Source organism: Sciurus carolinensis, chromosome 17 (genome assembly GCF_902686445.1).
Source record: "Sciurus carolinensis chromosome 17, mSciCar1.2, whole genome shotgun sequence".
In the NCBI taxonomy this organism is placed as follows: domain Eukaryota; kingdom Metazoa; phylum Chordata; class Mammalia; order Rodentia; family Sciuridae; genus Sciurus; species Sciurus carolinensis.
The window spans coordinates 34987964-35015322 of NC_062229.1; the positions used below are offsets into that span (position 1 = coordinate 34987964).

At 38.3% G+C, this 27359-nt stretch overlaps 1 protein-coding gene across 47 annotated transcripts in view; it reads left to right on the plus strand.

Moving 5' to 3' along the window:
• The first annotated feature begins 17055 nt into the window (after positions 1-17055).
• Positions 17056-27359, plus strand: part of Clasp2 (cytoplasmic linker associated protein 2) — a 192781-nt gene continuing 182477 nt past the window's right edge. For 24 of the 47 annotated variants that reach the window (XM_047530787.1, XM_047530791.1, XM_047530801.1 and 21 more), the window contains exon 1: positions 17058-17477. In XM_047530787.1, coding sequence (XP_047386743.1) covers positions 17283-17477 — 195 coding nt within the window. In that variant the 5' untranslated portion in view covers positions 17058-17282. Of the gene's footprint in view, positions 17478-27359 lie in introns of all 47 variants that reach the window. The other 23 variants (XM_047530773.1, XM_047530780.1, XM_047530775.1 and 20 more) reach the window with 3 other exon arrangements.

A 27359-nucleotide genomic window follows, 5' to 3' on the forward strand; every position in this document is an offset into this window, starting at 1 on the left:
CCAGAGGACCAGGAGACCATGACTCCACAGGGAATACACAGCAGTCTTGGCCAGTGTTCTGGGTTTCCTTTTCCCCAAGGCGTGGAGTAGGAACACACAAGCCAGTTTATCTAGATCCATCTGATAACTAGGGAAGCTAAAGCACTTCATCCCTTTGAGATGTTTTCTAAAATAACATACAATCCATATGGGAGAAGATACTTGAATTGTGAAAAAACACAAAACAAGGAAGAGACGAAGACAAAACCAGAACCCAAGAGTTCAGATTCCTAGTCCAGCCTGTACATGATTGTTTCCAGGAGCAATTTGCAGTGGCAGAGGCCAAGTTACTGACCATGTCTGAGGCTTTTCTGAAAACTTTAATAATAAACAGAGCATCTAAAAAAATGAGTTTAAATCCTCTCTGTGTCATAGCTGTCTGAGAAGCAGTTCTCCTACTCATGTGGCTCAAATCCAAGTTGCTCTATGAACTTGGTAAAATTACTGGCTAAAATTTCCTTTTCCATGATGCATTAAATTTCTTCCATTCTCTCCTTTTAAAATTTTTTAAATTTTATTTACTTATTTGTTCTCATACTGGGAATTGAACCCAGGGGTGCTTTACCACTGAGCTATACTCCCAGTCCTTTTTATTTTTTTATTTTGAGACAGGATCTTGTTAAACTGTTAAGGCTGGCCTTGAACTTGCGATCCTTCAGCCTCGGCCTCTCGAGTCCCTGGGAATGGGATTACAGATGTGTACCACCAGGGCTGGCCTCTCTATTCAGTGTTATACAAAATTTTCTTTTTTTTTTTTTTTGTTTGTTTGTTTTTGGTACTAGGGATTGAACCCAGAGATGCTTTACCACTGAGCCACGTCCCGAGCCCTTTTTATTATTTATTTATTTAAAGACAAGATCTCACTAAGTTGCTTAGAGTCTTGTTAAATTGCTGCAACTTGATCTTGTTTATACTTCTTCCTTTTTTTTGGTCTCAAACTTGCGATCCTTCTGCCTCAGTCTCCTTGAGTCAATGCAATTGGGATTAGAGGCCTGTGCCACCATGCCTGGCCTCTAATTTTCTTTTTTATTTTAAGGTTTTGGTATCACAACAAAGAAGGCTGTTCAAGACCTGAAAACTTTTAAAATGGTGCAGAGCAATCCCTAAGACCAGAGGAGTTACTGTATGTATTCTATGGAAGTGAGGAGACTTTGGGGCTTTTTAGAAACATCAATTACTTTTCTGTGATTAGAGATGAAAGGTGTATGAAGACTAGAGACCATGGGATTCATAATCCATCTTCTGGCAATAGGTTACTAAAGACTTTTGAGTAAAAGAGTAACATTATATCTTTAAAAAAATTTTTTTAGTTGTAGATGGACACAATATCCCTTTATATATATATATTTTTATGTGATGCTGAGGATCAAACCCAGTGCCTCACACATGCTAGGCAAGTGCTCTACCACTGAGCTACAACCCCAGCCTGGAATATTAGATCTTGAATGAGAAATATCACTGGTTGCAAAGTATAGAACAAAGTATAGGAAGTCAGTTTTCTTAGTTAGTTTGGGCTGCTATAACAAAAATACCATAGGTTTAAACAATAGACATTTATTTCCCAAAGTTACAAAGACTGGAAAGTCTAAAGTTACACTGTCAGTAAGGTTAGGTTATGGTAAGGTCCTCTTCCTATAGAAGGTAGCTCTCTTGCTGTGAAGAGATGGGTGAAGAAGAGATGGGTGGGAGACTACTCTCTGGTCTCTTTTTATAAGGGCTATTAAACCAAGACACTTAAGACTTAAGGTTTTCTGAAATAAAAGTGTTTATTGAGCCATTGTAAATGTCAGAAAAGGAACAGGACCTGGAACAAGTTCTGAAAATACTTATAGCAGGGCTAGTCAGCAACTGAAAAAGTTGTCCACTGGACCTAAGAGCATTTTTATAACAAAATTGGAGGAGAGCATGAATTGTTTACATTGCACTGACATTATAGACAAAGAGAGGCAGGATAACATGAAGTGAGGGCATTTTGGGGACAGGAGGACAGTTCATAAGGAAAAGTACTTGCTGGTTCTGGAGTCATAATCTGGAAAATGCACGCATAAGCTGGATGTAGTAGCACTTGGTGGTCTACCATTTGGGTTTTTGTTTGTTTGTTTGTTTGTAGTTGTAGATGGACAGTATGTATTTATTTTATTTATTTATTTCTATGTGGTGCTGGGGATTGAACCCACTGCCTCACACATACAAGGCAAATGTCCTACCACAGAGCTACAGCCTTAGCCCCCCAGTTGGGGTTTGAGCTAAGGTTTCAACCTACTTTCAGGAATGTGGAGCAAACTTTTGTTGGTTTCATCTGGTAGTTGTTAACTTATTACTTTCTCTTCTCCCAGCCTCTCCATCCTCTAATCCTAGCAACTAAATTTAGGAGCTCACAGAAAGTTTCCTTTATCAGGGCATTAGTCTTGTCAGGAAGACTTCATACTCAGGACTTCATCTAAACCTAATAACCTCCTAAAGGTCTCAGATCCTTATAACATCACACAGAGGGTTAGGGCATATGAATTTTGGAAAGGCCTGAAATCCTCAGCTGGTGTTAGTTCCAGTACCAGTACAAAGGCCTGGGAACCAGAAGAGCCAATGGTGTGATTCAGTCTCAGTCTGAATGCAGGAGAGGATCCATACCCTAACTCAAAGATCTTCACTTAGAAAACAAATTCTGTCTTGCGCAGCCTTTTGTTCTATTCAGGCCTTCAGTGGTTTGGATGAGGCCTGTTCACTCTAGGGAGGGCAACATGCCATAATCAGTCTACTGATGCTAATGTTAACCTCATCCAGAAACATCCTAACAGATACACCCAGAATGTTTAACCAAATATTTGGGCACCTATATTCCAGACATTTTGACACACAAAAGCAAACAGGCTCCCCACTTCCATTTTGAGACTTTGTTTTGTACACAGAATCATGATCTGATTACTGCTTGTATCATAGTATTTCTATAATTCAGACACTTAAGTGTGTACTTTTTAACTACTTTGGGTCTACATGGGATAATTATTAAGTAGAGATACCCTGAATGCTGACAGAGATCAGTACAACATTATCAGGATACTGTTGGTTAAAATTTTAATAAATGTGTCTTCATGTTGATAGGTTATGGAAGTCAGGATTCTTATGGTTGCAAGCAATAAAAACTCATATCAGCTTAAACAGAGAAAGAAATTTCTATTTAGTAAGTTGGAAATCCATGTTTACACCTAGTTTCATTTGTGACTGTTTCCAGGGATCATATGATTAGGGCTTTTGCTCTCCATTTCTAGGACCATTTCATTATGGCTGAGTATAACTCGATTATGTAATATACTACATCTTCTCTATCCATTCATCTGTTGACAGGTACCTGGGTTGGTTCCATATCTTGGGTATTATGAACTGCACTACTCTAAACATTGATGTGGTTGTATCACTATTATATGCTGATTTTATTTCTTTTAGATAAATACCAAGGAGTGTGAGAACTGGTCATATGGAAATTCCATTCCTAGTTTTTTGAGGAATCTCTGTACTGCTTTTCAGTGTTGTCAAACCACTGATTTTCTTAAAGCAACAATTACTTCTTTGTTATCCTTTTGAGAAAATACAAAACAAATTATTTGCAATAAAGTGTTCTTGGTACATGTTTTAGTCAGTTTTTTTGCTACTATGACTAAAAAACCCAACAAGAACAATTGTAGAGGAGGAAAAATTTATTTGGGGGCTCACAGTTTCTGAGGTCTCAATCCATAGACAGCCAGCTTCATTCCTCAGGGCTGGAGGTGAAGCAGAACATCATGGTAGAAGAATATGGCAGAGGGAAGTGGCTCACTTGATGATCAGAAAGCAGAGAGAGAGAGAGAGAGAGAGAGAGAGAGAGACTCCATTCTCCAGATATAAAATGTATACCCCAAAGTCATGTCCCCAGTGACCTACCTCCTCCAACCACACCCTACCTGCCCTCAGTTACTACTTAAGTTAATCCTGTCAGGGAATTAATTCACTGACTGGGCTAAGACTTTCATAACCCAATCATTTCTCCTCAAAACCTTCTTGTATTATCCCACACATGAATTTTTTTGGGACATGCACATCTAAACCATAACAAGGTAAGAAACTTGATTTGGGGTTATTAGTGCTGGAAGACTGTCATATATTTGGTTTCATATCTATATGCTCCTATACATTTGCTTCCAGAAAATGCTGAATGCTAAAATCCTTCACTATCTGGTTGAAAATGTTTTAACAATACACACGTTTATGGACTTCACCATTATAAATATAATAAATAATTGCCTCATCAATAACAAACAGACATTTATCCAAATATTTAAAAAAAGAACTGGGTTATATATCATCAAAACACATACACACACACACACACACACACACACATTAACTCAAATGTGTTAATTGCATTGTTTTTTTTTAACTAGGCATTTAGCCCATGCAAACTTTACCACTGAGCTACATTCCCAGTTCTTTTTATTTTTTATTTTGAGACAGGGTCTTTCTATGTTGCTGAGGGTCTTGTTAAGTTGCCAAGGCTGGCCTTTGTCTTGAGATCCTCTTGCATCAGCCTCCTGAATTGATGGGATTTCAGGCATGTGCCACCATGTCCAGCTTCAATGTTCCTTCTAATATAATGGTTTCAAGTAATTTTAGCTCAATTCTCTTTTTTAAAAAAAGCAGATACCAAATTTTAAACATGTCTCTCTACAATAATAGAAATTTGTATTATAAGAAGACATATGAATATATTCTGTGCATTTTGAATGAACTTCAGCTCTAGAATGGTAATTGGAATATATCACTGCCAAAATAATTGTAGGAAGTTCTGGGCAGTTCAAACTGTCAATAATCTCAGATATTCACGTTTTTCTAAATTTCTTATAATTTCACTGTTTCAGAGTTACAATCATGTTCCCATTTGAAAATTCAATATAAAAAGTCTTATAAATAAGTGTGGTAGTCAGCCTCCAAAAATGGTCCTATTATAAATTGGATTTGAGGTGTCCCTCCAAAAGCTCCTATTTTAATGTAGGAATGTTCAGAGGTAAAGTGATTGGATTGGGAGAGCTGTGACCTCATCAATCCATCCTAGTTTGAATGGACTCACTGGTTGGTAACTGTATGCAAGTGGGGGTGTGACTGGAGAAGGTGGATCACTGGGGGCTGCCCTGAAAGGGTGCATCTTCCCTGTGACTCCTTCCCCAACTGTCTCCTCTCCCCTTCCCTTCCCTTCTCTTCCCTTCCCTTCCTTTCCCTTCCCTTCTCTTTTCCTCTTCTCTCTTCTTTCCTTCCTCTTCTCTTTCTTTGCTTCCTAACCCCACCATGAGCTGAGCAGCTTTCTTCTGCTGGGCCCTTCCTCCATGATGTACCCAGAGCAATGGAGTCCCTCTCTTTGAACTGAAACCTATGAAACCATGAGCCCCAAATAAACTTCTCCTCCTTTAATTTGTTCTTGTCAAATGTTTTGGTCACAGTGACAACAACAACAAAATAAATAAATAGATAAATAAATAAAAATAAAACAAAACTGACTGAAGCAGGTTCCCGTTCTTGCCTCAGTATAGTTTCATGTCCCATATAGTTCTTTCTCAAACTGAATAGGGTTGCTCTGCGAAAATAATAGGCTACTGTGGAAACAATGGTGTTTGACTATGATACTAAGTGGTAAAAGATATTGTGACTTTCTCCTTTGTGTTTCTTGAATTATTCGCTTTGGAGGAAATCAGTTTCCATGTCATGAAGGCGATCATGAGAGCCTGAGGAGAGATCTATAAGGTGAGGAACTGTGGCCCCCTGATAACAGCCCAGGGAATGAACCACCTTGAAAGCTGATCCTCTAACTCCAGTCTAGTCTTCAGATTACTGCATCCCTGGCTAATATCTTCATTGTAACCTCATGAAAGAACTAGAGCCAAATCATTCAGGTAAGCTTCTCCTAGCTCACCAAAATCTGTGAGATCATCAATGCATAGTTTTTTTAACCATTAATGCTGAGGTAACCTATTACTCAGCAAGAGATGACTAACAGAGAAAATCAGGCAGAAAGCGAAGTTGCAACATAAACTTCTTAGTACTGTTTTTTTCTTATCATAAAACTCTGCTAAATCAAATGGAAAAGTGCCATTTAAAAGAAAACATCTAGTCATAGGCCAGGCACAATGACCTGTAATCCCAATGACTCAGGAGGCTGAAGCAGGGGGATCACAAGTCCAAAGCCAGTCTCAGTAATTTAGTGAGGCCCTAAGCAATAGTGACACTCTTTCAAAATAAAAAATAAAGGGCTGTGAATGTGGCTCTGGGTAACTGGGATAAAAATTTATTTTATGGAAGTGAAAAGATAATTTTTTGTCATAAAAATACTTTAAATGGTCTTTCATAAGGTAGGAAATTTATTTCTGTAAATACTGACTGACTGGGTGCAGCCTTCAGATTTAACAGGAAACCTCCTATTAATATAATGAGTCCCAGTGATGTCATTATGGTCTTTACCATCATTTAACATGTCCTTGACACATTTGACAGGAAAACATCATTGAATTCCCTGACAACATCAAAGCACCAAATTTTCCTGTCATTTATTGCACATCAAATTTTCTGTTTTCCATGTTTTTATGGAAAAAAAGACTTTGACATCTCTGAAAAGATGGTGTATAATTTTCCATGTTGTATGCATGTCACTTAAAAATTCCAATAAGAACACCCTTATATAGGTTCCAGGAACCACGTGAATCAACGTGGTCACAATTGCTGAACTCTGCTTGGCATTTCCTGCCCCTGTGTCCAGACTACTTCTCATCCCGGAAATTCTTTCTCTGCCCTTCTCTGCTAAAATCATGCCCATGCTATCACTCATTTGCTCCCCTATCAAAAAACTTCTCTTGAATCTTCTACATAAAAGTAATCTTTCCCACTTTGGGTCATTCACATTTAGCTTGTGAAATATTTACATTTTTGGAATTGGAACTTTGGTGTTAAATTCTTCTCCCCTAGAATTTAAATTCCTTCCATTTTTGAATTATTCTTCATAGGAGTTTAATCCAAATTCTTAAAAATGGTAGGAGGCCCAAAGGCACTTCTCAATTGAAGGGTTACATGACTAAGTCCTACTGCATCCTGGGATATGGTGAGAAGTTGGAAGAGTCGAAATCATGGGTGGTGCAGAGCTGGGAAGAGCCTTCCCAACAGGAAAAATTGCAGAAATTCCACAATCCCCAGTGCATTCTCAACTCAATCCCCACTTCAACCACAAATCCCCCCTCAACATTTTGTGTGTGGTATGTTAGAGATTAAATCCAGGGTCTCTTGCACATGCTTGTACCACTGAGCTTCACCCCCAGTCCCACATATTTCTTTTTATCTCTTAAAATGTAACTAAAAGAAAAAATTAAATTACATCTTTTATATGTTCACATGTATGTTATATTTCTATTGGTGACACTGCAATAGATCATGACTGCTTTATCATATTTCCCTCTTTAAATCCCCTTTTCTTTACTTTTTTTATTTCCTTATTTATTTTTATTAATTTTTCCCTAACTTATTTATTTGTTTTTATGATACTGGAGATTGAATCAAGATGTATTCTACTACTAAACTACATACATCCCCAGCACTTGTTATTATTTATTTTGAGACATGGTCTCACTAAATTGCCAAGGATGTCATCCAGCTTGAGATCCTCCAGCCTCAGCCTCTCAAATGGCGGGAATCACAGGTATGCTCCACCATACCTGGCTTTGTTTTCTTTTTTAGTAGGTATAACTCAAATATGGTAAATGCATTGTACACTTATCTTTAGCACAACTTCATGAATTTTTGAGTCTGGCTTCTTGTGCTTAGTATTATGTTTTTTGTGATTTGTCCTCACTGAGTAAGTTGGTTTTTATTGCTTTGTATAATTCCATTATATAGTTAACACATTTATTTTCTTTTATTTTATTTTTGGTACTGGGAATTGAACCCAGGGGCACTTAACCACTGAGCCACATCCCTACCCTGCTTTAGTTATATTTTATTTAGAGAGAGGATCTCACTGAGTTGCTTAAGTCCTAGCTAAATTGCTGAGGAAGTCACTGGGATTACAGGTATGCACCACCATACCCTGAAACACAGTTATTAATTTTCCACTTGGTAGGTATTTGTTTACAGTTGGACTATTATGAATAGCTACCATCAACTTTTATGTACATCCCTCTTAACTTTTCAGGAGAGATTATGATCTATTTTTGGTAAACCACTCCCACTTTTTACCCTCACCCCAGAATCTAACACAATGGTTTTCCTGGTAAATCTTTGTTGAAATATGGTTTCAAACTAGCAGCATGGTGATTTGTTTCCTAATCTTTCAATAGAAAATAAACTCCAGTGTCAGAACAAAGTCTACTCAAAGTTTCCACTATTATTGCAAGTAATGAACAAATAAATAGGTCAGGAATCCAGTCCACTAGATTTAAAATGATCTATTTTAGTCTTGTTGACAGTTAAAAATACACACATGCTCCCAAATACATTTTAGTGAATAGTCGTGAAAGAATATAGATGTTTCCTATACCATTTTCTTTCCTAAAATTTCTACCTAATTCCTTCATCTCCTTACCCTTTTCTTTTAATAGCAATTCAGAGAATGGCAGGTCCTAAGTGGAAATATAAATATTCAAAGAAACACAAAGTAACTGGGTGTGGTGGCACACACCTTTAATCCTAGAGACTTGGGAGGCTGAGGCAGAAGGATTGCAAGTTCAAAGCTGGCCTCAGGAATTTAGGCAGGTCCTAAGCAATTTAGTGAGACCCTATGTGAAAATAAAAAAATAAATAAAAAGGGCTGGGGATGTGGCTTATTGGTTCAAAATCCTGGTACCAAAAAAACAAAACAAAGCAATGTATTATGTAAGTAGTGTTATTATTATGGTAGTTTATTCAAAATTTCCCACCTAATTTTCTTTCCTTTAATTGTATCTATATGGAAAATAACAGAAGGCAAACATCTTCGATTCAAATCATGAATCCGAATTATGAATGCGTCTAGGGATCTAATTTCTGAGCCCCAGCTTTCTTGCTTCTAAGTTGATGGTATAATATTTTCCATATAGCATTGTTTGGAGGATTAAAAGACCACACACACGGCCAAGACTTTTAGAAGTCCAGTTCTCAGTAAGTCCACACATTCCTCCTGAATGAACTATTTGTATTTTCTGTTCTGTCTCTCTGATAACTTCATAAAGGAACCAGGGCACTCAGAGTACTCACCAAGAGCATACCAGGACACTTTCAATTTTAAAGGGAAACAGTGATACTTAGCATTTGTCAGACATAAAGTGACTCCAAGAAGTTCACAGTTAGATTGTGGTATGTTTCTTCCATTAAGGTCGTAACCTTGCAAGGCTGTGTCTTCTATGGTTGCTATGATAAAAACAAAAATATAGCCAGAGAATCAGTGTACAACAGTATGAAAATCACAGCATCAGTCTTATTCCAAGGTTCAAGGAATTGAGCAGTGACCAACTAGCACAGATATTCTATTCATGATTAAGTGTAAGTATTTAAGTATTTAAATTGAAATAAAAATTTTTTTTGTTTATGAGTATTAATTTTTTCATATGGCATTAAGTTGTTAGGACACACATACTCTTACTAATTTTTTTTTTTATATTGTGGAGTAAATCCAAAAGCACTTTACCACTGAGCAACATCCCCAGCCTTTTTTAATTTTTTATTTGGAGACAAGGTCTCACTAAGTTCCATAGGGCCTCACTAAGTTTCTGAGGCTGGCTTTGAACTTGAGATCCTCCTGTCTCAGCCTCCTATGTCTCTGGGATTACCTGCACGTGTCACCACACCTGGCTTACTCATTAGATCTCTCAGTTCAATAGGTGGTATTGCTTAGGTATTTCTTTGGGTCTGAAGTGCTATGAAAATATGACTGAGACACTAAGTCTGTGTAACTTAAAAGTTGGGAACCTTTTGCTCCAACAATGTTAATTAAACCTATGACAGACAACAGTGATATAGAAAAAGACATAAATTTTTTGTAGATATATGACTATAACAAATGTTGAGTCAAATACTCAAGACTATAACTTGTAGATAAACATGCTATCCTCAGGATAACACTTCTTAAATGACTTCATTCCTAATTATACTTAAAACTCAATTTAAATATAACCACCTCCAGGAATCCATCTGTAATTTATAACTCTCCTACTCCATACTTAGTGGAGTCCAGATAAGAAGTTTGTTTTTTTTTTCAAAAATACTTTGTTGATCCTACCATACCATCCCAGAAATGTTGATTTTCTTGTCTATGTGAGCTTATTGTGGGCAGAGGCCAAATACAAATGGTCTGTGTATCTATGGAACTTGGGACAGTGTCTCTAGCACATTACAGGTACTCTGAAGATATTTGTTAAAGAATTAATGAAACAGAGAGTTTATTAGTTTTCTATCACTGTGACAAAATACATCAAGTAAACAACTTTATAAAAGATTTATTTTATAGTTTAAAAGGTTTCATGATCACTTCACCAGGTTCCTTTTTGGCATAAAGTGGCAGAAGAAGCAAGCGACAGAGGAGAGTTGGTCACCTCATGGTGGCGAGGAAGCAAAGAGGGAGAGAGGAAGGGTCTGGGGTCCTAATATACCCTTCAATGGCTCACCTCCAATTATCTACTTCCTCCAACGAGGCCTCACAGCCTAAAGTGTCCATCACCTCCCAATAGCACTATCAGCTGGGGACTAAGTCTTTTGACACATGAACTTTTAGGGGCCATTTAAGATCCAAACCACAATAAAAAGGATACATAAATAATAGTAACCTGTACTTAAGAATTTTTCAGTTGCTTTCAGGGCTATTCAAATGCAATCATAATTATAATTATAACCTGAAGACAATTTAGGTGTCTTATAACTTAAAGACCATCTAGTATGATCCTAAGTTTACATGAATTCAAAAGGGTGAATGAAGACAACTGAAGGTGAAGAGTAGTAGTCACTTTTTTTTTTTTTTGAGAAAAAGGAAAAAGACATTTTAATGCTTTGCTACCAAAGGAGAAACACAAGGAACTTCTGTCCCAGGGACCGTGATTCTTCCTATCCAGGGGAACATGGGTTTATTTATTTATTTATCTATCTATCTATTTATTTATTTTTGGTAATGGAAATTGAACCCAGGGGCACTCAAACATAGAACTACATCCCCAACCCTTTTGATTTATTATTTTGAGACAGGGCCTCACTAAATTGCTGAGGCTGGCTTTGAATTGGCCATCCTCCTGCCTCAACCTCCTGAACCACTGGGATCACAGGTGTGGGGTACCACACCCAGCCAGCAGAACAGGGGATTTTAAAGAGGTGATTCACAGACTGCATTTCACATATTCTCTGTCTAGAGTTGTAATTCACTTGTTGATTTAGGAGATAGTAAATTTCTTAGCTCTTCTGGTGCCATCTCAAATCTGAAGTACTTTGTTCGTGTGTGCTCAAGAGATAACTCTACCTCTGTTTAGGATGGGAAGAAAGGTAATTCTGTTGCCAACCACCCCTAGTCCCAGATTAGGGACAAGAAGGGGAAGGGAGATCAGAAGAGGAAGAACATGTCCCCCTATAAAATAAATCAGTGGCAGAGAAGCAAGTGTTATATTTCAAAGCATAAAATGGACCACTGCTATATTTCCTCACTGTCAATTTCTAAATTTTCCATGGAAAAATGGGTGACAACATCTCCAAGCTGCTTCCTGATGAGAGAGGGCAAAGTTGGGGGAAATGACTCAAAGTCCTTGTTCTCTATCAAGTGGGGCATGGACACTTAAGGGAATTCAGCATCAGAGCCATCCAAGGTCGATGATGGCAGTTGGCAGGTGAGTAGACAAGGTACACACAGTGCAGATATCATGCAGATGACCAAGGGTATTGTGACTTTACTGCATTCAGTTTTCTTTTTCTTGAAGTGAACCAAAATGGAGCAACCTATACCTTTCAGAAAGAGAAGGCGGAGTTCCCTGAAGCAAAAGGTGTTTCAACAGCTGCTGGGACAGTTCCACAGTTCCTCCCTTTACTCACAGGAATAGCGTCTCCATTTCAACCCAAGGCAAACTCACCCCTTTCCTAATTTTCCAGCAGTCAGCTCTCAACAAGCTCACTAGTCACCTTGTATCCTCAGCATGGAAATGGGGTGATGGAGAGCCAGCTATGTCCAAGAAAACTGCAGAAGTGGCTGCTTTCAGGTTCCATGTAGGTTGACAGTTTGTTACTGAAAACTTGGTCCCTGTCCTCATGCCAATCCAATAATCTGAAGTATAAATTTCATATTCACAGAATCCCCTTTTTACATTGTCTTGCAACCCTTTAAGAACAGAACCTTTAGAGATACCCAAAGAATAGTCATCAGCATGTAGTAGTTAGGGTTCTCCAAAGAAACAAAACCAACAGACTATCTACAGATAGAGGCTAAAAAATCCCATTATCCGCTGTCTGCAATTGAAGAACCAAGAAAGCTGGTGTGTAATTCAATCCTAGTCTGAAAGTCAGAGAATTAGGGAGTTGATGATATAAATCTTGGTCTGAGTCTAAAAGTTGGAGAAACAGGAGGGTCAATGTCTAATGAAGGATATGAGAAATGACAATCCCCGGGAAGAAGGCAAAACATTGATCCTTCCCCAATAAAGCCTTTCCCAGTGACAAGACAATCCCTGGAAAGCAGTCCCTGGGCAAAGGACAAGCATTGATCCTTTCTCAATAAATCCTTTCCCAGTGACAGTACAATAGACCCTGGAGGGAAAGAAATAAGCAGTGAATGCTGGACCCTCACCATCCTTAACCAGTAAAAACAAGTTTCAAATTCTCACAACTTGTTTCCTGAATGCCCAAACTGATACATTCTGTTAAAGAGATTAAGTCGTATCTCAGTGTGACCTGTAAAAACCCAGACCCCCCCTTCTGTAACCAGGGGCCATTTTCTAGCCAGAAAGTGAACCCCTCCAATGCCTGACTACACTGCTGAATAAAAGGCACTGTCGATCCAGGAAGTTTGCTCCTGTCCTGGTTATCTGTGCTTTCCCTTATGGTGCTAAAACCATTTTGGTTATTTTTGCTTACATCTAAGGGTAGGAGAAGATGACTTTCTCACAAGTAGAGAGCAAATTCACCCTTCCTCCACCATTTTGTTCTGCTCACATTCTCAATGGATTGGATAATATTCACCCATATTGGGGAAAACATCTGCTTTAGTCAGATCAACTAATCAAATGCTAATTCTTCCAGAAACATCCTCACAGATGAAACCCAAACTACTATTTTATTAGCTAGCTGGTTGTCCCTTAGTCCAGATGAGTGTACACATAAAATTAACCATAGCACATAGTTTATTTGATTGATGCACAGTCTCAGGGGACTTAAAACCAGTAAAAGATGGAAAAAATTTACAACACAATACAAGATAAAAAACAAATACAGAAAAAAACTTCAGAATTAACACAGAAAGGTCAGGTTTCTTTGTATTTGGAAAACATATTATTAATATTCAGTTATTATATTTCAAATGTCCATTTTCATTGAATTCATTCACTTATTCAACTTAAGTTGATTGAGTACCCATTATAAGCCAATTACCATCCTAAGGAAAACGCAAATGTTCCCAGAGCTTTCTGTGCATCTGAGGAGTCAGATACTATATAAATAATTGTTTAATTGTTGTGGGGAATAATTAGCAGAAAGACAAACACCATGTATATTTATAATATATTATAGAGCACTCTACTCTCACTGGAATGGCTATGCTGAATAACCTTAGCCATTTTGAATATTGTAAAAGTTGTGGAGCAATTGGAATTCTTGAGCACAGCTAGTAGGAACTTAGTATGGTGAAGCCACTTTAGTAAACAATTTGACAGTTTCTTCTAAAGTTACATACACATCTTTCATAAGACCTAGTAATTCCAGTCCTTGCTATTTACATAAGAGAAATGAAAACCATGTCCACACAACAGCTTGGACACTAACCATTATAGCAGCTTTTTTCATATGTCTAAAAAATTGGAAACAACCCAAATGCCTATCACTAGGTGAATGGATCCACAGATCAGTACAACGGAATACTGTTTGGCAATAAAATGGAAGGGACTTCTAAGACACCAGAGCACCCAGAGAAAATCTTGAAATCTTGAAACACTTTGCTAATAGAAAAAAGCCAGATTCAAAAGGAGTACAGATTGTATGAAGTTTTGTAAGTTTGGGAACATGGAAAACCCTACTAGAAATCAAATTAGAATTGCCTAGGGTGGAGGTGGTTACTGACTGGAAAGTGTCTGGGAACTTCTGGGCTGATAGAAATGTGTGATACCTTCTTTGGATGATGGTTTCATGAGTGAATGCATTTGCCAAAATTCATGGAGCACGCACTTCAAACCTCAGATTAAAGAAAAAAAAAGTACTACATGGTCACTGTGGTGATGGCTGGAAGCTGGGGATCATGATGTTTTGATGAGGAAGAATGTGGAGAGGTTAGGCCTGGCTCTGAATTTCTCGATGATGTATAGAACAGCGGTTTTCCGACTGTGCCTAACTCAGTAACTCCATCATGTAAAACATTGGTTTGCCAAAAGTTACTCCATTTTAAGTAAAAGTGCCAAGTTAGAATGACTCTATATTTGGTTTGTACAAGTGAACAACTACCATCTGCATAGCACGGCCATAAGGCACAAACTGATAAATTGTGTTAAAAAAAATGACCACGGGGCTGGGGAGATAGCTCAGTTGGTAGAGTGCTTGCCTCGCAAGCACAAGGCCCTGGGTTCAATCCCCAGCACCGCAAAAAAAAAAAAAAAAAAAAAAAAAAAAAAAAGGACCACCTGTGAACTTAATGAAATAAATCATGCATCAACTTATTTATTGACCATAAAAAGAGGAACAACCCAAGCATGGCTGGTGCTGTACACACTGACCCATCCATCATCAGAACATCTGATGAATGCATCCTGAGATGGAGATGATGAAACTCCAACCTTCTGTTCCTGGAGTTCCCTCAGCTCAATCTTCCTGCTTGATGGCCAACTTTAAAATTGCCTGCCAACCTGACTCTGTGTGCTCTGACAGTTTGCACCCTGAACAAGTTCTGCAGTTTGTCTTATCTGACCACATTCAGTGACTCTTCCATTTGTATCTGCTCTCTGCTTTTGTACTTTGTTCAGCCCCCTGAAGTGTGACTGGACATTATAAATATTTGCAATTAAGATTGGCATAATAGAACCTGTGATTGCATGCTTGCCCTCTCTCTCCTTCCTGGTAGCCACAAAGTGAGCAGCTTTCTTCCGCCATGCCCTTCCACCACGAAGTTTCTGCCTCAAAGCCAGCCAACCATGGAATGAAACCTCTGAAATGGACTGGAGAATCCATTTGACTAAATACACCAGCACAAAAGTGGAATCGAATCTCTGTTGAAGGAAACCAAAGGATTTTTGGACAAACTCCATAATGCAATTAGTAGGATTCTGGAAAAGACTGGTAGCTGAGAAAAGCACTTGAACAACCAACTTGAGCACTTGGGTCACCACACCACTATCCTGCAACACAAGCTCAGCTGAGTGAGGAAAGGGAGTGAGTGACACCAGCAGGGAAATAGTGGAGTAACTGAGAAGACGGGACTCCTGTTTGAAGTTACAGAGGAATTAAAAAAGGTAAAATAAGAATTGGAGAAAAGGGCACCAGCATGACTGATGTTGCTCCTTTGGTGAAGATCAAGCAGAGTTTAAGCAAGGAACTGTTCAGATGTACTTTGGAATTAGCGTTGTGGGGACTGGGGATGTAGCTCAGTGGCAGTGCTTACTTTAAGCATGAGGCCCAGGATTCGAACAGTACCAAAATAGAAAAAAAAATTAGTATTGTGGAACAGTATTACTCCAATCAAAACTGAACAAATCCAACATCACTAGTGACTAGGGACATACGTAAAAAATTCCAGAAGCAGTAATAGGCTCTTTTCAAATAATCCACTGGCTTTCATGCTTTTCTATTTTTTTTAATGTCAAATTATATTTCACATTGTATAGGTTTCTAAACATAATTATACCTCTAAAAACATATCCAATGGGTATTTTTCCCTTTACACACACACACACACACACACACACACACACACATTGTATTATGGTGATTATAATGGTTAACACATTTACATTGAATATAATGTTTAATAAAGTAACTAAAAAGCAACTCTGATTGCTGAACTTCAGACTCTTCAAGTCACCCACAAGTACTCAGTAAATTGCAACCAATTAAAGTGGTGTAGCTTGCGAATTAATTCTGACATTGTGGGAAAAGAGTGTTAGGTTCGTTAATCCCATAGCTGGCTCTCAACAAAGAATATTACAATGTATTCTGGTTTTAGAAAAAAATGGTCAGGACAATGTTATGCTGATTGAAATAAGCCAGACGCAGAAAGACAAGGGTTGAATGTTTTCTTATATGCAAAAGCTGGAGAGGAATAAGGAATTTAAAAAGGGGCAGAGGGCTTTCATGCAAACAAAAGGGAGAACAGTGGAATGTGGAATAGAAGAAGGGGAATAAAGAGAGGGAGGGAGGAGGAATGGAAAAGAAACAGAATGAAGTGAACCAAACTATAGCAAGTGCATGTATGAACATATTACAATTAATTCCACTTTCATATATAACTCTAACTCACCAATTTAAAAAATATTTTTTTTTAAGAAAGAAAGAAAATTGTCCGGGAAAAGGGGAAGGAGATTCCAAGCACCAGAAACTGCACCAGTATTGATTTATGTGGAAGAAAACTTGGTATTGGTCCGTATATTACACAGTGAAGACCGGGTGCTGCAAAATCCGCTGGCGGAAAACTGTTGGCACCCGCTGGCAGTGTTCACCCAAGCAGGCCCTCAAAACCCCGCAAGGAGTCCCACCGCCCTCGGCGGTTCTCGCAGTCACCGCCACCTCCACCGGGAAGCACGAGCCCTGGCAGGCGGGCGCTCGCCGGCGTCGCGCTGACGTCACGCGCGTGCTGACGTCGCTGGCGGCCGCGGCTTCTAGAGCGGGCTGGGGCTCGGGGGGCGCCGAGTTTGACTGGTTTGGGGTCCACTGGACGCTTGGCGCAGCTTCCGCCCATCCCCGCGCCTCGGGAGCCGCGCCTCGGGCGGGCCGAGCGCATCCCGCGGGCTCCCGCGGGGACTCGCCCTGGCGGCTGGGCGGCGCTCGGCGAAAGTTGGCCCCTCACGGGAGGGCTGGCCGGCGGGCGGGCGGCGGCCGCAGCCATGGAGCCCCGCAGCATGGAGTACTTCAGCGCCCAGGTGCTGCAGAAGGACGTGGGCAGCCGGCTGCAGGTGGGCCAGGAGCTCCTGCTGTACCTCGGTGCCCCTGGCGCCATTCCGGACCTGGGGGACGACCTGAGTCGCCTGGGCAAGACCGTGGACGCGCTCACCGGCTGGGTGGGCTCGAGCAACTACCGGGTAAGTGGCGGCGGCGCGGCGCGGCAGGGCACGCCCTCGCTCCCGGCCGGCCCTTTAATCCCGGACGTGCGCGTCTGGCTGGGCGCTCCCGAGCAGCGCCGGCGCGGCAGAAGCACCGGCGAAGGGGGAACCCGGGGGTCCGGGGCGCGCCCGCCCTTCCGTACGCGAGCCCAGCCGAGGACTGACTTTCCACCACGACCAAGTTTTTCCACTCTTGTTAAACAATGACAGATTCAGCTATTCCGTGACACGTTGCGGAGTTACTTGGCACTGGGGCACAAAGTTTATCACTTACTTAAAAAAAAAAAAAAATCAGTGACAGCATACATGCAAGGGATTCAAGACTTTTTCACATTTGTTCTCACCAGTGTAAACACTACGAAGACATAGGACATTAAATTACTATTTTGAGCTGGAAGATGTCAAATTAATCCCCTCCTACTGATTTTTATCCTACTTAATCTCCCGATTCTTTATTCTTTCATAATTTTTACTTCGTCTCTAAATGATTTTAAGGGCTTAACTAGGTGTCCGATTGTGTTTACCGTTAAATCTAATGAAAAACTGAGGATCCCATGACATTATTTGCTTTTCCTTATTGACGACAGAAAGCAGTTGAAGACTCTTCATTTTGTTTTAATGCAGTTGAGGATGGACTCGGGTTTGAAACCATGTGCTACCAGGTTTATTTAGACTTTGGCAAGGGGGAGGATGAGGTACAAGAAGGAATGAATGTTTATTTAGAGTCAGTAGTAGTAGCAGACAGTAATATAGCCACGTAGAGAGGCCAGGTAAATGTTCTGTAATTAGCCTGTTCTGTAGTTGTTAGCTGTTACTTTTCTTTCCCGTCTTCTGGTGGCAGTGTTGCTTTATAATGCTGGCGGGAACCTCCTGTGAATGAAGTGATTTTTCTTAGTAATATATCCTTATATTCAGCGAATAGGCTGTACTTTGAAAGCTACACAGAGAAGAAAGGCAAACTCTAGAATTATGATGCAGATGTAATGGCAAAACCTATCTGAAAATTCACCAGTTCTGTGCTCCATTTTATATCTTTATTGTTCCTATTCATAAAAAGTTCTGGAAAAGTTACTGTTTACTAATGTATCATTGCCATTTGGGACTATTAGATTTATTTACTCTGTAAGAAAGGCATGCTCAAGATAGTTGATTTTATGTTGCAGCACAGGCTCTTCTAGAAAATTAGCTTTTTGGCAGTGTGCGTTCACCTTCTCAAGTGATTGATGTGCCACCTTCTTCTGTATTGACTGTAGCTAATTGGCGCTGAGCCATTTTACTCCTCAGATGTACCATCAGTGAATGATGGTTGAGCAGTCCATCTCTTGAAACACCCCTGGCTTCTCTGATAACACATTATCCTAGTTTTTCTGTTAACGACTTTGAGCTCTATTTCTGCTTGGTGCTGTTTTTAACTGGTCCTTAAGAGTTGGAATCCTTCAGGGGTCTGCCTCAGGTTTCATCTGTTTTTACTGTACATCCTTTCCATGCTGTTCACCAGATACTGTAGACAGAGACAATTTCAGCAATCAGAAGAGATCTGCCATAGGCTCCCACCACCTTACTTCCTCACTTCCTGGTAGCTCTGCCCAACAGTCTACCTTCTTTCCTGTTATAATGGATGAACTGCCTGTCTTCCTCACTTAAACCAATCCCTCCTCAGGAGTTTTAGATCCCATGTTCTCTTATCTACTCAATTCTTTCTCCTTCCTGAATTATTGATTCTTTTCTTTCTACTAAATTCTCTAATATAAAAACTTCTGACATTGTTAGGGAGAGGGTTTTCTAATTAGTTTGCTATTTGGGTTTTATTAAATAAATTGCATCTTTTTTTTTTTTTTTTTTTTTTTTTTTTTTGCGGTGCTGGGGATCAAACCCAGAACTGGGTATTGTTCTTGATGCTGAGGATCCAGCTGTGAACCAGACAGGCAAGACTCATTCATGTAGATAATTATTGATGACCTACCGTGTGCAGGCACTTACCATTCTATGCACTGCAGATACAGTAGTGAAAAAGAGACATCCTTGTCTTTGTGGACTTACATTCTACTGGAGAATAAGCAGGATAAGTAAATAAAATCTATAGTATGCTAAATGGTAATGAATGGTTTGGAGAAAAATTGTGAAGGGAATAGGGAATTTTAGGCAGGATTAAGCCTAAGGAGATTAGGATATCCATACTCCTTTTCTCTCCTTTTTAAAACTTGTTTTATTTGTCAGCTTTATTTTCACTTTTGTACACTTGTGAGCATTAGTAACATTTACATTCTGTCTGCATCTGTAGCAGTAAATTGACTCTAAAAATGAAGAAAACAAGTAGTAGTATTTATATTATAATTATGTAGTGCTGACCAAGTAATGTGCTAGGATTTCATGTCTTCTGGGAACCCAAAATCACAGCCTCTGTGACTTTCTAAGGATGGTATTTCCCAACATTAGCTTCATCTCAATTCTTTCCTATAAACTATCACTAATATATATATATATATATATATATATATATATTTATATATATATATTTTTTTTTAAACTGGAGATCAAACCTAGTGTTACTATACTGCTGAGCTACATTTCCAGACCTTTTTAATTTTTATATTGAGACAGGATCTTGCTGAGTTGCTCAGACTCATCTTGAACTTGTGATTCCCCTGCCTTAGCCTCCTGTGTCTTTGGGATTATAGGCATGTGCCTTTACACCGGGTTACCATTTTTAGTATCCCCCCACCCCCAAGTGATGTGTATCTGCCAACTAATATATTGGATCTGGGCCTGTTCTTTCCAGGTTGTTTTTAATATTTTTACTGTTAACATTGTCTTTATCTTGTTACTTGGTACATTTGCATGAGGATTGCTCTAGGCTAGTCTCTAATCTGTTATATTCAGTGTCTTCCTTTAATGCCCCCTTTATAATCTTGAAATAAAATGTGTAGGAATACCGATTACACATAATTAAAAAAAATCCCTATAGTGTCCTAACTGTAGTATAAAGGAAAATTACACATAATTTATAATGAGATAAAATATATTGTTTTCCCTTAGTTTGAACAGGGAATTGGTTCCATAACTCTCTCTCCCTTATATACTAAAATCCACAGGTGTTCAAATATCTTATATAAAATGGTGTAGCATTTGCACATAACCTACACATCCTTCTATATACTTGAAATCATTTCTAGATTAGTTAATACTATGTAAATCCCATGTAAATAGTTGTTATATTATTTAGGGAATAATGACAAGGAAAAAAGTGTAATGTTCAGTATAGACCCACAATATATATTTTTCAAATATTTTTTTTTACCTGAGTTTGGTTGAATCTGAGTATGTGCAACCTATAGATTTGGAGGACAGACTGTATTTCCATGTGTAAATGTGCCAACCAGACTGATCAATAAGACATGATAGTCACATGGCTGCAACTGTACATGTAATAGCTATAATGCTATCGCTACCAATTCAGACCACTACAGATGTGTGGTTGCTGGTGATTCAGTCTTCCCAAGTGACGTTATTGTTGATGACTGTGATACTCTGTAATTTCAATTTCTTCTGTATACCAGCTTATAGAGTTTGATTATCCCACATGACATCCTTTTCATTAAGCTTTTAACTACCCTATATTATTTTTTGAAAAAGTTTGTTTTTAGTTGTAGATGGACACAATACCTTTATTTTATTTATTTATTTTTATGTGGTGTTGAGAATCGAACCCAGTGCCTCACATGTGCTAGGCAGGTGCTCTACCACTGAGCTACAGCCCCAGCCCCTATGCTGTCCCCTTTTTTGGGGGGTACTGGAGATTGAACTCAGGAGTACTCAACCACTGAGCCACATCCCCAGCCCTATTTTGTATTTTATTTAGAGCTAGGGTCTCACTGAATTGATTAGCACCTCAACATTGCTGAGCCGGCTTTGAATTCATGATCCTCCTACTCGAGCTACCTGAGCCGCTGGGATTACAGGCGTGCACCACTTCGCCCAGCTATCCTACACTCTTGACTGAGCTAAATATCATGGTCAGTTATTAACCACACCCTTATTTCATTCTTAATTTTTGTCTTCCTTCTCATTCTTGATTTATTATTTAATAAAGTTCAGTATTGACTAACCCAGCTCTGCCTACCTTATACCTGCACCAGTGGAACTGAAGATGGATGGAGGAAAACAATTTTTTTTTTTTTTTTTTTTTTTTTTGGGTGCTGGGGATCGAACCCAGGGCCTTGTGCTTACAAAGCAAGCACTCTGCCAACCGAGCTATCTCCCCAGCCCCGGAAAACAATTTTTTTAACTGGCTTCATTTTAAATTTGTAGACTGCAAGTTGGCCTTTAATACTACCTGGCATCATACTATATTTTTTAGTTCATTCATTTTTGCACTTAAACAGCTGTTTAACATCTTTTTCTCTCTACTCAGAGCACCAATATCTCTTCTTCCACCATTGCTGTCGGCTAAGTCCTTTCTTACTTCACTGAGAAAATTGAGGGAATTAGAATTTTTTAATTCTACCATACTTTATCTACTCACCTTCCAGCATTTACACCCATGACAATCTCTCAATATTTGTTGCATTAGTAAATGAAAGCACATTTGTCCCTTGATTTAACTGTTGGTTGCATTCCTGGAAAACTCATATACTAAAATCATGGCCTTCCTCCCCCAAAAAAAGCTGCTTGATGGGGCAAAATTAAATTTTAGGGTCATAGAATTTCAAATAGAGTTTTTATCTACTTCAGTGTCTGTCAACGGGGCTGTCATGTATAACCATGTACATATAGGCTACACATCACCAGAGAGTAATATTTGTGTCCCCCATTTCCACCGTCCTTGAGAACCCTTGTTCTTGGGCATATGTCTAGAAGGGAAATATTGGGTTGTATTTCCCTTGTTTTGTCTACCTCATCCTATTTAGCATTCATTACTATCTTATTTTTTAAAGTATTTTTTGACTGTAGGTGGACACAATATCTTTATTTATTTTTATGTGGTGCTGAGGATCGAACCCTGTGCCTCACACATGCCAGGCAAGTACTCTGCCACTGAGCTACAGCCCTAGCCCAGCCCCTTAGTTGTGATTCTTAAATTGAGTGTAGTTATTACTATCCCTTGCAATTAATAGTATTGTTGATGACAACATTTGTTGTATAAACTGTTTGGAAGATTTTACATTCTGTTGAATTGAAACTCTCTAGCAAAGGCAACAACTTGCATTTGAGTTTATTGATTACTCACATATGTTCAACTACTTGTGATACAGAGGTGAGAAGGTAGGGGCAGAGGGAGAGAAATTGGGTCTGAGAGAAAGAGAATGGAGGAATGACTCTAGAGTTCTGGGACTTCTCAGGATTAATAACATTTCAATAAATTTTTAAAATTTGAGTTTTATGATTTAAAAGCACCCTAAAATTTGTTTGATCTTAGTTCCAAATTTGCTTTTTTAGCATTTTCTTTTCTTTTTGGTAGCAGAAGTTGAAGGGGGGAGGGCAGTTTGCCACCCTATGAGCTGTATCCCCAGCCCTATTTTTTATTTTGAGACAGGGTCTCATTAAGTTGCTTAAGGTCTCCCTAAATTACTGAGGGTAGCCTCCTGCCTCAGTCAACTTCCCAGAATTGCTGGGATTACAGATGTGAGCCACCATACCTGTCTGCTTTTTAAGAGTTTTTCTACTGTCAGGAAGTATGTTATTCTTTCTTCTAGGGAGAGATGCTATACTTTTTATATTTTAAGGGATATAAACAGAGGCATTTGAGTTTTTAAGGAAGTGATGAGGAGCAAATTAGAGTATTGCATTGTTTTCTTTTCTTTTGAGAGCTTTACTATTTTACTACTGAGTATACCTTTAGGCAAGATGCAGGCTAAGTTGAAAGATGTCCACTTGGAAGTTCAGAAAAGGTATGTGTAGCTTCATATGTAAATATTGTTATTTGCTACATCACATTCACCAACTGTAACTCTTATTTTTTGGTTTGGTACTAGAGATTGAACCCAGAGGTGCCACATCCCCAGCCCTTTCATTTTTTTTTTGGAGACAGGATCTTGCTAAGTTGCCCAGACAACCACAAATTTGTAGTCTTTTTGCCTAACCTCTTAACATGCTAGAATGCTAGAATTACAGGTGTGTACCACTGCTCCTGGCTCACCTACCATATTCTTTAGAAATGCATTGGTTGTTACTGCATATTGATTGATTGATTGGTACTATGGATTAAACCCAGGGTGCATAACTACTGAGCCATATCCCCAGCCCTTTTTATTTTGATTACAGGGTCTCATTAAGTTGCTTAGGGCCTTGCTAAGTTGTTGAGTCTGGCTTTGAGCTTGCTAGGTTCCTGAGCTGCTGGGGTTACAGGCCTGTGCCACCACACTTGGGTGGGTCTTTATCTATTATCCCATGTGAATTTCAGGATCAGGTGGCACCAGAAAATGGGGGATTTTTACTTCATTTATATTTAATATTCTCTTTTGGAAGAATCAATGTCTTTATAATACTTACCTCTTTTTATCCATGAAAGTTTTTTAGGTATTCTTTAATGGTTTTCAATAATGTTTTAATTATTTTCTCCAAATAGGTCTTATGCAAGTTTTTTGTTAGATTTACTTTGATTTTTATGACCAGCCTACTTGTTATATATTTAAAAGCTTTTTTCCCCTCCTGCAATTTGTGGGTTTTTCTCTTACTATAATAATATCAAAGAATACTGACATCTTTGCTTCTTTTCATTTCATAGTTTTGCTTGATTTTGGTGTATTGGCTAGGATCCATAGGATGGGGATGAAAAAAGGAGAGTGGGCATTCTTCTGTTTTCAGGTTTCAAAGGTATGTTCTAACATGTCACCATTAGGAATCATGCTTGCTATAATTAAACACAAACAACAAAATGATGATGGAGGACTTTGAACACATATAAAGGTGAACAGTAAAATAAACTCAGCCATAACACTACTCATCATCCCATAGCCAACCCTACTCCATCACCTTATCACAAATCATAGATGTCACGTTGTCCATCCATAAGACTTTGTAGTTAGTCTAGTCATTGTCTCAAGCATAAGCTCTGTTTAAAAATTATCACAACCTGAATCTCATTGTCACAAGTACTAAAACAGTTCCTTTATATCAAATATCCAGAGTTCAAATTTTCAAAGTTTTAAAGTAGTTTTGAGAAATAAGGATCCAAATAAGATTCACATGTTGTGGTTATTAATTTATTAGTTTCTTACTGTTGTTTTAACAAATTACTACAAACAGTTGCTTATGACAATATCCAGTATTCTTTTATAGTTTGGAGATCAGAAGTTTGAAATGAATTTTACTGGGATAAATTCAAGGTACCAATAGGATTGTATTCTGGAGATACTATGGGAGACGTTAAGAGAGAATCTTTGAGCTTTTCTAGAGGCTGCTTGCATTCTTTGGCTCATGGTATCTTTTTCCGTCATCAAAGCCAGCAGTGCAGCATTTTGAAAACTTTCTTTCTGACCTCTGCTTACATCATCACATCTCCTCTGATTTGGATTCTTGACTTCCTTCTTATAAAGACTTGTACTTATAAGGACTCCCTCTTATAAGGACTCTTGAAAAAAACCTAGACATTTATGGTCAACTGATTTTTGACAAAGATAGTAAGTATATACATTGAGGAAAAGACAGTCTTTTTATTTAATGATATTGGGAACATGATACCTACAGGCAAAAGAATGAAGTTGAACATTTATTTTATACCATACACAAAAAATAAATAAAAATGGGTTAAAGACTTAAATGTAAGACCTGTAACAGGAAAAATCTTTGAAGAAAACGGGAAATTTCTTTAGCATTGATCTTGGCATTTATTTTTTTGGATTTGACACCAAATGCACAGGCAACAAAAGAAAAAATAAACAAGTGGGACTACATCAAACTAAAAAGTTTTTGCTCAGCAAAGGAAACAATAAAATGAAAAGCATCAGCTGAATGGGAGAAAATACTTGCAAAAACCCTTTATTTGTCAAGGAATTAATATCCCAAATGTAAAAGGAGCCCGTATAATTTAAGAGCAGACAAATAAACCCCAAACCAACAAATCACCCCACTTAAAAAATGAGCAAAAGACCTGAATAGATATTTTTCAAAAGCGGACATGTAACTGGCCAACCAGGTATATAAAAAAAATACTCAACATCAGTAATCGTCAGGGAAATGCAAATCAGAGCCACAATGGGATATTACCTAATACCTGTTAGGACGTCTGTTACCAAGATGTCAAAATATAACAAGTGTTGATGGTGAGGATGTAGACAAAGAGGAACTTTTGAGAGACTGAGGTCTTAGGATTGCAAATTTGAGGTCAGCTTGGGTAACTCAGTAAGACCCTGTCTCAAAATAAAAAAGGACTAGGGATATAGCTCTGTGATAGAGTGCTTGTCTAGCATTGTTGAGGCCCTGGGTTCAATCTGCAGTATTGGCAAAACCCCAAAAAACAAACAAAACAAAACAAAAAGAAAATAGACCTACCATATGATCCAGCAATCCCACTTCTGAGTATATAGCTAAAAGAAGTAAAATCACAATCATAGAGAGATATTTGCACTACAATGTTCATAGGAGCATTATTTGCAATAGCCAAGGTATGGAAACAACCTATTTTTATTAACAGATGGATGAATAAAGAAAATGTGATATACATATGAAACATTATTCAGCCTTAAAAAAAAAAAAAAAGGAAATCCTATCACTTGCAACAAATGGATCAACCTGAAGGACATCATGCTAAGTGAAATAAGCCAGACTTGGAAAGACAAATACTGTATGATACTACTTGTATGTGGCATCTAAAAGAAAAGAGGTAGACAAATAGAATGGGAAAAGGGGAAATGCTATTCAGAGGGTATACACTTTCAGTTATAAGATGAATTAGTTCTGAAACTTAATGTATAACATGTTGAAAATTGTTAGTAATGTATACTTGAAATTTGCTAAGAGAGATTAGATCTCAAGTGTTCTTACCTTACATTGGGCGTAGGATTATCCACGAGAATGTCTCCCCCTCTGAAAACCTTTAATTCCCCCTGCAAAGTTCCTTTTGTAATGTATGATAACATCTTTACCCATTCTGGGGTTAGGATGTGAACATCTTTGGGAGACCATTATTCTGCTGCCAGAGTTAACATATCCATTAAGTACTTATCAATCTGTTTTCCTTTCAGTACTCTATGTTTTTAAAAGTTCTTGGATTTTATTTGTGGTGGAGTTTCCAATAGTCTGAATTTTTGCTGATTTCATTCTTGTAATGATGTTTAACCTCCCCCCCGCCCCTGTATTTCCTATATACTGGTAACTTGTTGGATCTAAAGCTTAATCAAAGTCAGTTTTTTTAAAAAAATTAAGACTATTTCATAGGACCCTATGTGCATATATGACTACACATTCAGTGTTAATCTGCATCATATACAACCAGAAAGAGGAGAAGTTATATTTCATTTATGTATGATGTGTCAGAATTCATTCTAGTCATGTATAATTAATGAGAACAAATAAAAGATAATAAAATTTAAAAATTATAAAAACACTATTTCATGGATAATGCTCTCTATCCATCAGGAAGTACATAAGGTCTGAATCTCTGTTTTGTGATGTTAGGAACCATTAATGTTTAATTCTTTTATAAAGACAAATTTTTCCCATTTACAACTATTTGGTTACCTAGTGGTATAGTTTATATAGAATGGAAGAATTGTTTATGTGATTCTTTCCTTTTATTTACTAATTGTGAAAATGTGATTTTTCCCCCCACTGTCCTTCAGTGTTGTTTGAACTGTTTATTTATTTATTTATTTAGTTAGTTAGTTGTAGATGGATACAATACCTTTATCTTATTTATTTATT